Source organism: Paramisgurnus dabryanus, chromosome 18, assembly GCF_030506205.2.
Source record: "Paramisgurnus dabryanus chromosome 18, PD_genome_1.1, whole genome shotgun sequence".
Lineage (NCBI taxonomy): Eukaryota > Metazoa > Chordata > Actinopteri > Cypriniformes > Cobitidae > Paramisgurnus > Paramisgurnus dabryanus.
This window is the reverse complement of record NC_133354.1, coordinates 18,863,412-18,876,551: the sequence shown is the minus strand read 5'-3', so window position 1 is coordinate 18,876,551 and position 13,140 is coordinate 18,863,412. Positions and strand designations below refer to the sequence as shown.

General features: G+C 40.7%; 1 protein-coding gene across 8 annotated transcripts in view; it reads left to right on the top strand.

The window, feature by feature from the left end:
- The window catches only part of nrg2a (neuregulin 2a), a 96,688-nt gene that overhangs the window by 39,110 nt on the left and 44,438 nt on the right, over window positions 1-13,140 (top strand). For 7 of the 8 annotated variants that reach the window (XM_065287142.2, XM_065287145.2, XM_065287143.2 and 4 more), the window contains exons 2-3: window positions 10,341-10,509; window positions 12,217-12,335. In XM_065287142.2, the coding sequence (XP_065143214.1) occupies window positions 10,341-10,509; window positions 12,217-12,335 (288 nt within the window). Of the gene's footprint in view, window positions 1-530; window positions 1,021-10,340; window positions 10,510-12,216; window positions 12,336-13,140 lie in introns of those variants that run through there. The other variant, XM_065287150.2, reaches the window with a different exon arrangement.

The window sequence follows — 13,140 nt, the reverse complement described above, 5'->3', positions numbered from 1 at the left end:
CCTTTCATTTTGCCCTGTTGTTGATTCCAGCTGTACCTGCAGGAGAGACGTTAGAGGTGTAGCGGTGTGGCCTCATGTTTCCGTGCAAGCGCGAGTGCTGGAGGGGAGTTTGGCAGCTCTCTCCGGGTTCCCATGCCGTGTTTGCGTGCTCACTGCTGGGATTCCTCACGACACTTTAGCAGGGAGAGACACTATCAGGGGCGTGTTGTGACTCGCTTACAGTACAGGATGGAAGACTGGGAGAAAAGAGAGAGGCAGAGGAAACAGTAAAGAGGGACATTGGTATGGTAGACAGGAGCAAAGGATTGTGTCTGTGTCATGTTGTTAAAAGGGGGTATACTGACTCAAATTTTTGCAGTTGCATCACTAAATGCTTTTGGAAAGAGAGAGTTTTGTTGGGTATACATATGTGTGAGTCGTAAAGGGTGGTCAAGTAGAGATCACCCAGGGATCAGCTTTAGGGATCAGCGGAAGAGTTGGATTCTGTTCTTTGCTATCCCGATGCCCTTAAACCAAAGAACAGTGGGAACAAGGATAAGGTGGAGGGAAGCAGGTAAGCTGGAAAGGCCTAAGTATTGAGTTGTCTCCAAGTACCAGCTCCAGGGCCTGGAAAAGAGTGCACTTATCTGAAAGAGCCAGGCAGGGAACAGTTAATTCCCTGACAGCAATGGGAAATGCCTCCTTTTGCTCCCTCCCTTGCTTCCCCTCCCCTCTCCCTCTCTCTCACTCTCTTTTCCACTGTCTTCCTCACTCTTCCCTCTCTCTCTTGCTGTTAGTAGGTGTTCCCTGCGTGATGTGAGAGTGTCTATATAGGAGACCGAACGCTCTGAAGTTCAGAAACGCAAGTGCGCCAATCACAAACTCCCCGTTGGACTATTTGTATTTTCTCACCATTGTGGATTTACATTTTTCTCTGTCGTTTTGGCACTGACACGATGTCAGAGGGTAGGAAGAAGGAACGGAACGGGAAAAAGAGGGGAGGAAAGAAAGGACGCAATAACAACAGAAATTCCACAGAAGGTAAATCAAAAACACGCAAGGTGTGTGAGAATGTGTGCCTGTGGAAGGAGGGGGTTCTGGGGTGTGTGGTGGGTGTGAAACTATCTCTTCCCAAGTCTTGTCAAAGCTTGCTGCAAACGTTTGTCACACAGGTGGACCTCCAAAAGCAGTCAGCGTGTAGCAGCATATCTAGTCTTTGTGGCGTAGGTGCGTAATCGTTGCCTTAATGTGCGTTTTGCGTGCAAGCCTCCAAACGGCCCGCCGTGTGCCGTGAAGTCCTCCCGCTTTGGTTTTCTGTGATGTCGCCAGCATTCCCACTGACCCCACTTACCTGAGTATTGTTGCTTAATGAGTTGCATTGTTGTGGGCTCCTGAAACTCTCAGTCACGAAGGACTTTTCAAGAGTTAGTTTGTATTTCTGCGCTGCAGGACGACCACCGTCTCCACGAAACTTTGGAAACGTCACGGCTGAGATTTTTCTGAATTAGGGATTCAAAGATCTGCTCTTCACTCCGTGCTGCTGCTTCTGCAAGTCGCGGCTTGTCGGTGCAGTCTGACCCTGAGGTCGAAGAGCGAGACGCAGTGGGAGAAAAAGACAAATCCCTCTTTGCATAGTCACGCACACCACTAAGCTAGTATATGATGATTCACAGTTAGCCGCTGTCTTCTGTCTGTTCCAAGTCATTCCATAGCTCACTTGGGATTTGCACCAACAGAGCTCTCAGATTTCTCCAGAATTTGAACACTTGTGGTTCATAATGTGCTACCATTGAGTGACAGCTTATGACAGATTATGGGTAATTTGAGTGTTTTTAGTTGCAACAAATGTATAAAACTCTCACCCCGCACTTGGAAATCCAAATCAGCCCAGGAAATGTCCGAACCGTTTGAGACTGTGTGAATTTATTGGAACACATTTTTGGAGTGAACGTAATACATTTTAATAACAAAGTAATACATTTTTAAGTCAATGTTGCATGTAATGTTTAAAAAATAGCTATTGATAATGAGGTTGTCTAATATGTGTATGTCAGGAGAAAATTTAAATCAACCAATAGAAATGTTGTCAAACTTTTTACACTACATTTACCTTCTGGTTGAATAAAGTCTAGAACAATGAGGAGATAATAAACTTGTAATATGGACTTGATGGCAGTTTTGCTACCCATCAAGGGTACTTTGAGGGTACTTGAGACTTGCCTCTATATGAAACTCTTCAGTTAGTGGGTCACGACACGGAGATACAGTATGTATAATTCTGCTGTCTTTCTCCAACACGCAAAAAACTTCCCCCTACCTTTCATTCATTTACAGACAAATCTTTGAATCTTTTTGTGTCTTATCCCCAAAGGGGGGTGTTCCCTGCCCTGTTGCCCTGAGGCTTGATTCGCGGGGGCTCTGAATGCAAGAGTATTGTATTCCCCCGGCACAACACACCTTTTATGTGGTTCTAATTTCTAGCTTTTGACACGCTTGGCCTCCCAGAACTAACACAGGTGTAATTTAACATAGGCTCTGTGCGATATAACATTGTATAGCCTGTATTTTTCTCTTTTAACCGCGGTCTCTGATATACGTCACAAGTGTGCGTGTGTGTGGCATGTGTTACGAGGAACAGTGTCATACAGTGATGCTAATCACCTGTGCTGTGTCTAGAGAAACAAAGCGCAGCTGTGGAAAAAAAAATGTGTGCCCGGGAGAAGTTTTATACAGTGTCTCATGAGACAGAAGACAGTTGTGTTGTTCTGGTTTGATGTACACAACAACTTCTTGCTAAATTCAACCGAAGCCTGATGTCGCTCTGTTCTTACATAAAAGGCAAGATGCATAGAACAAATCGTAATGGTTGACCTAAGTAGTCACTAAATCAGATAATGCGAAGTGGTTAAGTCTGAGAAATGGCGTGCTTTACACTGTGATCTGTTTAAAAAAATAATCAAAAGAATTTTATATTATATACACCTTTCTGGAAGTGATTGATTGTGTTAACATGCAGCTATATTTGGCATACGCACTGCGGTCCGATTGCCAAGACCACACATGGGTATAGATTTGTTTCACTGGGTCTAAGTAAATCATTTCTCTCAGAGTGATAAAGCACATTTTGGTTTATACACTACGGGTTTATACTCGACGGAGATTTCCCGTTCAGTTTTGTGATAACGTGGCGTACGCTGAGCTTTGGATTTATTTAGTCTGTTAAATACATACGTGCGGAAAGATATGAACCAAATTCTTTCCACTTTTTCCTTCCAAATTGATCCTCCTGATCATTTCCAATGTCATCTATGAAGGAAAAGAGGAAACGAGTACAATATGGGTTTCGAGTGATAAATATATAACGTATTTGCATATTATGAATCATCTTTGATATCATACTCATATGTTGACAGTTATCTGATAAGCAACGTGCGAGTGGCTGAATCACGTAGCTGAAAACAAGCACAACATCACCTCGGGCTATGATATCTACCACTGTTCCTCAAAAACAGGCTTAGCTTTCCAGAACAATGCTAATGCGTGAATCCTGAATCTCATGTGTTATGGGTGGATCCGTAGAAACTGTATATACATATCTCCATTCTAAGAAATATACTGGATATATGAGGGTGTATCCTCACGCAAGGAAGTTTCACATTGTTTATTTTTATGCCATTCATTTTCATATAACTGAAGGAAGTGTTTTGGTTTCTGATGGAAAAATTGAATCAGGTGATTGATGAGTTCAGACCATATTTGGCACAAGAGTAAGCGCTAAGTTTAAGTCATCTTTTATTTAAATAAATTAATTCATATTTATTTCATTGGAGTTGCAAAGTTTTTTGCATCGAAACAGCAAAAAGCAAAACATTATGTAGCTATATTGCACAAGCCCTTTGCTGTATTTTCCCCAGATGTACATTATTTCTTGATGAACCTGTTTTTATGTGACTATTTTTATACCAATTGAACTAACAGTTGCAAGCTGTGATTTAGCTTAAGTTTCCATTCTGCTGTAGTTAAATTTTTTTGGATACTACTGTAATTATGTTGGCTTGAGAAAGCCAACATACTGTTGTTGCACTTAAACTTATTATTATTATTATTATTATTATGTTGGCTTGAGAAAGCCAACATACTGTTGTTGCACTTAAACTTATTATTATTCCCTCTTCTTTTCTTCTGAGACTAAAATTTCTAACTCTAACTCGTCCTAGAGCTTTCAAGCTACAGCCATCAAACTTTGGACAGACTTTCGGTCTGATCTGACGAGGTGTGCTATATCTTTTCTAACTGATGGGACCTTCCGAATTCCTAAACGGGGCGCTGAAACACCCCAAAATTTCCATTGACTTAACATTGAGACAAACTTTGACGGGTCAAAGCTGCGAGTGAGAAACTTGTAGAAACTTGTGGCTTACCACATTTAAGGAGGCTGACAGGCTGTGTAAGAACATACCTCACAATGGGGTGTAAGCTGTACCCCTGGGGTGTAAGAGGCCCCCAAAATTTCCCATTGACTTATAATGGGGCAGGAAACATGCCCATAAAAGGGAATAAAAGCGTCCCAGATGGAATATCTTCACTTTAGAGGGTCTTAGAGACATGGGGGTGGGCTCATTTTACTCAAGCATCCAATCAGTCTCTTAGGATCACCCCAGAGCTATTAAGCCACGCCCCTAGCAACAATTTTGGGTACCCTAGCAACATCTCCCATAGACTACCATTATAAAAAGCCCAGATGGATATCTTTGCACCAGAGTGTCATAGAGACATAGGGGTGGGCTCATTTTACTCAGGCATCCAATCAGTCTCTTAGGATTCTTATTGAGGTTTTAAGCCACGCCCCTAGCAACAAAATATGAAGACCCTAGCAACATAATAAACAAAGCCTTATATCTCTGGATCTGAACATCGTAGAGACACAGGGGTTGGACCGTTTTTCTTGTGGTTTGACGTGTAATCATTATGGGATGCCAATTTTCTCCCTAGCAACCAAACTTAGTACCCTAGCAACGGAATAAACAAAGCCTTATATCTCCGCTTCAGAACATCATAGAGACACGGGGGTTGGACCGTTTTACTTGTGGCTTGAAGTGTGATCATTATGGGATGCCAATTTTCTCCCTAGCAACCAAACTTAGTACCCTAGCAACGGAATAAACAAAGCCTTATATCTCCGCATCAGAACATTGTAGAGACACGGGGGTTGGACCGTTTTACTTGTGGCTTGAAGGGTGATCATTATGGGATGCCAATTTTCTCCCTAGCAACCAAACTTAGTACCCTAGCAACGGAATAAACAAAGCCTTATATCTCCGCATCAGAACATTGTAGAGACACGGGGGTTGGACCGTTTTACTTGTGGCTTGAAGGGTGATCATTATGGGATGCCAATTTTCTCCCTAGCAACCAAACTTAGTACCCTAGCAACGGAATAAACAAAGCCTTATATCTCCGCATCAGAACATTGTAGAGACACGGGGGTTGGACCGTTTTACTTGTGGCTTGAAGGGTGATCATTATGGGATGCCAATTTTCTCCCTAGCAACCAAACTTAGTACCCTAGCAACGCAATAAATGTTAGCTTCATGCTAGCTTCCTGCTAATAATGCTAGCTTCATGCTAGCTTCATGCTAATCATGCTAACATCATGCTAGCTTCCTGCTAATCATGCTAGCATCATGCTAGCTTCATGCTAATCATGCTAGCATCATGCTAGCTTCATGCTAATCATGCTACCATCATGCTAGCTTCATGCTAATCATGCTAGCATCATGCTAGCTTCATGATAATCATGCTAGCATCATGCTAGCTTCATGCTAATCATGCTAACATCATGCTAACTTCATGCTAATCATGCTAGCATCATGCTAGCTTCATGCTAATCATGCTAGCATCATGCTAGCTTCATGCTAATCATGCTAGCATCAAGCTAGCTTCATGCTAATCATGCTAGCATCATGCTAGCTTCATGCTAATCATGCTAGCATCATGCTAGCTTCATGCTAATCATGCTAGCATCATGCTAGCTTCATGCTAATCATGCTAGCTTCATGCTAATCATGCTAGCATCAAGCTAGCTTCATGCTAATCATGCTACCTTCATACTTAAACATACTAACAGCCAGATAGCCTACTAAACTAAACTTATGTCAAACCATTTTAAACGTTCAGGCTACGCTTTCTCAAGCCAACATAAAGTTTGTCTTCAAACTTTACTATCTAGTTTTATAAGCTATCTTTTTGAAAAGATGCAACTGTACGCTTGATTGAAATCATCTAAAAGTAATTTAAAAGTCATTAAAATGGAATATTGTGAAAGCAACATGAAAGGGATTAATTTGACTCTCAATTGTATTTAAAAAAAAGTTGGATTTTGGCATTACCAGCTTTCTACCGAGCCCTAAGGTGACATTGGAGTAAAAGAATCTAAAGTTTAGTTTAATGTGCTCACGTGAAACTTTCATGTGCTCACGCGAAACCTTCATGTGCAGAATTTTTTAGTTTAGTATTGGGTGCTCATGTAAAACTTTCGTTTCATGTGCGCACACGAAAGTTTCACGTGAGCACGCAAAACTAAACCCGGTAATTTCACGTCTCACGCGAAAGTTTAACGTGAGCACGCAAAAGTTTCACGTGAGCACGCAAAAGTTTCGCGTGAGCACGCGATAGTTTCGCGTGTGCACGCGATAGTTTCGCGTGTGCACGCGATAGTTTCGCGTGTGCACGCGATAGTTTCACGTGCGCACGCGAAACTAAACTTTATTTAATTTTTGCTCCATGTCCCCTTAGGGGCTCCGTAGCTTTCAGTAAAGAAAATTAGAATTATTATTTATTACTGTTAATAAAATTAGATAGTCCTCAATGATCTAACCAATAAATGTAGACTATATAGATATAATAAAGTTTGATTGATATCATGCTGATTCTCTTAATCTTTTCTCCAGACTTATCTTCCTCCATAAACACTCCTGCATAATTCAAATACTGTTAAAATAATACACCATGCTGGCAAAAAGTCCGTTGAAATATTTTCTCTTGTCACTCTCAGCAAAACAGCCTGAGCCAAGACGAGATCTTTTCTTTGACATCACACGCAAACCTCCGGTACAATCCCGCGTTTTATTCTGACAAAGTTTTGGCCTGCACATTTTTTTCTGGGAGTACTCAAACCGTGTATACAAACAAGATATGTGTCATAACATGAAAGTGAAAATAAATGCTCAGTTACTTGGAAGCCCAAAACATGCGATTCGTGATAGCAAAGATTGCTTGGTTTTTGCATTTTTCCATAATCCTTTCCTCTCTCCAAACTGCACAACGATTTAGCCAGCTTAAAGTGAGCTACAGCAATGTCCCCCAGGTTATGTATTTCCAAGTCATTTCTGAATTACAAGCGGAGCCACCAGAAGACGGCAAAGGTGTCATGTGGGTCTCGTAAAAGTGTGACGGCTGTGTAAAAGCGCTAATGAAATATGCTACCTGAGGGGAAATATGGTGAAATAATCTGAAGGCTCAGGTAGCCTAACAATACGAATAACAACATCATACGCCATAGTATTATTCACACGCATTACTGTTGAATTATAAATAAACTTTAAGTGACCTGAAATAATGACTTTCCATCTTTGGCAATTATGATTGAAGGATAGCGGAAAGGCTGTATTTTTCTTAACATTTAGACGCGATGACACCTTGCATACCGTATCACGCACATCTGGGATTAGTTATGTTTTGGCATTTAAGTGTTATTTGACAGTTTTCAGCACCTTGTATAGTTCTCCACAGATCTCTTTTTGAGTTTGAATAGTCTAGTTTGACTCTGTCACGGACTATGACTGAATACAGCTTTGGATTACTCTGGATTCATGGAAACATGGAGCATACAAATCAGACGCCCCACCCTTCTTATCTGAACACGGGCAAGTATCGCCCTGCATGTACAGAAGCAACTCGGAACAAGATGCCTCATGTCAGTCGTACACATTAATACTGAATTGCGGCCTATTGACCTCCTATTGGGCCTTTAATACTCTTTCAGCTTAGCCAGGCTTGTGCTACGGTATACGTTTGGTAGTTGGACTCTCTGTTACAGTGTCAGGCTTTGAATGAAACGCATTGGAAATTCATCGTCATTTTTTTGCTTGTGTTATCAATTTGCTTTGTTTGGGATCCCAACCTTGGCATTGCTCAAGCGATTCCCTACCAGTTATAGCATAGAAAACAGAATCACTGGTACAGTTGGATGCAGGAGGCGAGACGGAGATACAAGCTAACATTCAGAGCTTTTGCTTACTGGTACAGCATAGATTGACGATAAGTCCAATTTGCTTTATAAAGGCTCAAACAATAAAGGCTCAATTTTATTTTCATGCAGATTTAATTTTTCAGGAATTTGTGCAAAGTGCCTATTAAAGTTTGTTTTGCATTGAATGTTTCTGTATTAAACGTCTTCATTTATCGAATTCAGACGGATGTTGCAGACAGGACTTCGCTCAGTTTAAATATACGGGGAGATGACAGTAGGCTAATATTTTTATAAAGAATCACATCATCGGCACGCTGTATAAGTGTACTGACAGCAGTGAGCATGAACTATATCGGTCACTTAGCAGGTTTTTGGAGACAATGCACATCGCTAGAGGCTGACATAAGAAACTTGAGACGCTATTAGACTGATGTGCCAAAGACTCTCAGCATCAGCACCGGAGCAGTGTGCAGCGTTCAGCTCATTAAAGCAGGTGTTTGGATGAAACGGTCTCTTCTGAGACAGGAAAGTGGGACAAATATTCTGATTGTTTCATCAACCTCTGTCAAGATTTTAATTGATGTTAATGCTTGTGTTTTTAGCTGTTTACCTTTTGATGACTGCCATCCTATTTAATTATAGGTGAAGACTTTAAATTAGGTTTTGGCAGTGTGCGTCGTCCAATTAAGAGGAGACAGCCTCGGCTAAATAGAGTTCCCTTTGGAAGGCACCGACTCCTGCCCCAGCCCTAGGGCGTCATGTGCCCTCCTTTTATTCAGGACAGTTACAGCATCACCCAGTTCTGCCCCTCGGTCATCCAACCGCAGCTCTTTGAAGCCGTGTGATTGCAGTGTCTGCATTAATCCCATTATGCGTTTCTTTAGAGAGCGTGCACGGTAGCGTCTGGGCTTGTGTCGGCAACTTCGCCTCAGTGGTTCAAGTCCGTTGTCCTACATTTTGTTCGTGTTCGAATTAGTTTCTAAGATCTGGTGTCGGTTAAAAGCCGATCTGTAAAGCAGCTGTCGTCTGTGGTTCTTCTTACATAATTTTTAAAGACTTGTTAAAGACAAGCCAAGTCTCTCCGCCCTTTTCTATTATCCCAATAATGGTCCGAGAGAGCTCAAGCTGACATTTTCTTTGTAAATATGATTTTTTTGACAAAAAAATTCACTGGATAATTCGCATTGGTTATCCTTTTGAAAAGCCAGTTTAGGGAAAGCTGTGTGGTATCTGATTCATACAGTAGATGCACTGTTAAAGAAATTACTGGAATCAGTTTTCCAGTAACTTACTGTAGATTTAAATGTATGTTATTTACTAGCAACAGTTTGTTTAAAGATAAATAAACATTAAACATTTCCAAGACTTTGTTTTTACAGGAAAAAGCTATAAAATAACAGCCTCATGCAAAGCGTTTCTGGGAACCAGAATTAGAAAAAAAACTGAACAGTGAAGGTTAATGAGGATTTCTGGTTCCCACAATTCTTTGCATAAAGCTGTTTTTTCAATCATTTTATTATGTAAAGAAAAAGACTTGTTAATGTTTACTGTTCATTTCTCCTTTAACAAACTGTTGCAGATAATTCAAAGGCATAACTACAGCAATTTTTACTGTGGGGTCCAAGATGGCCATTAGCTGGTCCACAGTGGTCAAACTGGTCAGAGCAGATGCTATTTCATTGTAGCTGGTTTACAGTGGTCTACACGGCTAACATGGATAGTCACTGAACGTTGCAGTTCTGTTTATGAAAGTCGAGATTGCAAAGCTTTAATCTGTGCTGTAAATGTGCTGCATTGATCTGAGACGGCAGAGAAAAATGCCCTGCTAGTGTCTCTGGTGACATCATCTGGCCAGCTGAGAGACTTCTGGATTTTTCTTCGCTTTCTCTCCACCTTTATAACTGCATCAACCACAGGGCAACATGTTGGTATTGATGCTGATGAAAAAGCATGTCATTATTGTGACTAATGTCTTTGAACGGTATTGCGAAAATGATGACACATTCCCGAACACGCTTCTCATCTCTGATTGATTCATACGCCCCAGACTCGTTGACCTAATGTTGCGGTCTCAGAGTGTAAACTAATATCTTTCTTTTTGTTTCTTTAGATGCTGGTCCTACACTGAGGGCTATGAAGAGTCCTGTGTTTGTGGGCGAGGGACGCAAACTGATCGTAAAGTGCGAGGCCTCTGGCAAACCCACCCCAGAGTACAAGTGGTACAAAGATGGCGCTGAGCTAAAAAGGAGCAAAGAGATCAAAATCGGCAGGAAGGGCAAGTGAGTGAACACTGAAACACTCCAACAGCAAGTTTATAAAAATATTGTGACCTTCACACAAGACAAGAGATGCATCCTTTGGGCAGTCTAGACTCTGCCCTTTCTCTTTTAATTAAAGCGAAGGGTTTGAGCATGCATGCCTATTATATTGTTAAAGCAATACCTGTTAATGAACACTTAACTTTATTTACCCACTTTCATGTACCAAAATATTTTTTTAAACGATACTGTATATTTTAGCCCTATGGTGACAGACACCATATCCAAAAGGAACAAAAAGGATTAAGTATTATAAAACAACATTGAAGTAGTTTATATGAAGCTAGTGTGCCGTTTTCTGTCCCTTCTGTGTCTGTTAAGGTCACCATTTTTAATTTGTAAGAAACAGTTAGGTTAACAATCTTAATAGGTTGGAACACAGCAATGTAAAGCTGACTTCTTCTTTAAAGACACCAGGTATGCTAGTTTATAATGAAAGTAGGCTTTACATTGTGTCACATGGATCTGTTCGGTCTGTTTATAGACTTGTCTCTAATTTCTAGGCAAGAGTTTAAAGGGACACTCCACTTTTTTGAAAATATTCTTATTTTCCATCTCCCCTAAAGTTAAACATTTGATTTTTACAATTTTGGAATCCATTCAGCTAATCTCCGGGTCTGGCGCTACCACTTTTAGCATAGCTTAAGGGATAATTCCGGTATTTGACACTTTGAGTCTCATTTCTGGTTTGTTTTGGATGACCTACAGTGATAGACACTGAAATTTTGACACAATCCATTGAATCTGATTGGACCATTAGCATTGCGCGTAAAATAATACCAGAGTTTCGATGTTTTTTCTATTTAAAATTGGACTCTTCTGTAGTTACATCATGTGCTAAGACAGACGGAAAATTAAAAGTTGAGATTTTCTAGGCGGATATGGCTAGGAACTATACTCTCATTCTGGCGTAATAATCTAGAACTTTGCTGCCGTAACATGGTTGCAGGAGGCGCATTGATATTGCATAGTGCCCTAAAATAGTCTCCTGCTATTGAAAGTTACTAAGGGGACTACTTTCGGCTGCTGCGTTATATCACTACGCCAGCCATGTTACAGCAGCAAAGTCCTTGATTATTACGCCCGAATGAGAGTATAGTTCCTAGCCATATCGGACTAGAAAATCGCAACTTTTAATTTTCCGTCTGTCTTAGTACACAACGTGATCAAAAAAGAGTCAAGTTTTAAATAGGAAAAATATCTAAACTCTGTTTATTTTTAGGTGCGATGCTAATGGTCTAATCAGATTCAGTGGATTATGCTAAGCTATGCTAAAATTGGTAGCACCAGACCCGGAGATCAGCTGAATGGATTCCAAAACGGTAAGAATCAAATGTTTAACTCTAGGGGAGCTGGAAAATGAGCATATTTTCAAAAAAGTGGAATGTCCCTTTAGGCAAATGTCATCCTGAACAGAATATTTGTGCAAAATCACATCTCCAAGTGTCCTTTAATAGAAAAACGAATATTGTCATGATTGTCTCGGCACAAAATATATATTATGTGAAATATGGGCCATTATCGGATGCAAAAATCTTGTGATGGAGGGGTGTCTGTGTGATCTCAGAGCAAGAGAAATCTTAGCTCCCATTACACAGTGCTTACATATGTGTATCTTTGTTTCATGTTTTCATTGTGAAAACCTAACTCTTTCTTTTCTTTTTGAAGAAAAAACTCCAAAGTCCAGATCGACAGTGCAAAACTGGAGCATTCTGGGAATTATACATGTGTTGCAGAGAATCTTCTGGGGAGGGATAACGGCACCAGTACTGTGCACGTACAAAGCAGTAAGTACATGCCACGATACAGCTGTAAATGTTTAAAAATATTATGGTTTATGTTATGTTTTATTCTTTTGCTGACACCCTAAAAAGAAATGTATTGCTCAGAGGACTTTCTCAGCTCAGAATATGCAATTGGATACTCAGTTGTGTTTCATTGAATTATTTACTCCCTCTTAACACGTTTTTTTTTTTTTTTGTAAAAATGACTATAATATCTTATATCATTTGATATTTAAAAAAAAAAACTTTTTTGAGATCTACTTAAGGCATGGTTGTGATGATTCCTGTATACACAACTGAAATACAACTGAGATAATAAAATATCCCACTTGTAGTTTTCTTTGCCTTTGGAAGCGGATGTGATGAGCGAAGAAGCCTGAGGTCTTCATTGCAACATACTCAAATCAAACAATTGTTTAAATCATATGCCCTCCATGTATCTATAAGTGCATAGTTGGCTGATGTTCCAAGCAAAGGTGTCTCCGGGTACCTATCTTACAAATAGTGTATGTGTGGACGTCTGTGTGTGTGTGTGTGCGCGGCTGTAGGACGACACGGAGAGCTGCGTGCACGCATGTGTTTGTGTACGTTTCACTCTGATTGTTTGTCGGCATGTCAGGCCCCCCCGACAAGTCTCGCTGTGTCACGGCAGACTTCACACACACAGGTAAAAGGAAGAGGAGGCAAGACCGAGCCCATCAGAAGTGGTGTGGCCCCAGGCTTGGGGAGGGGCGATACACTTCTCACGAGGCAAAAGAAGAGCATGCAACATAGATCAACACTCTGAATGAGGCCGCCACTATTGAAG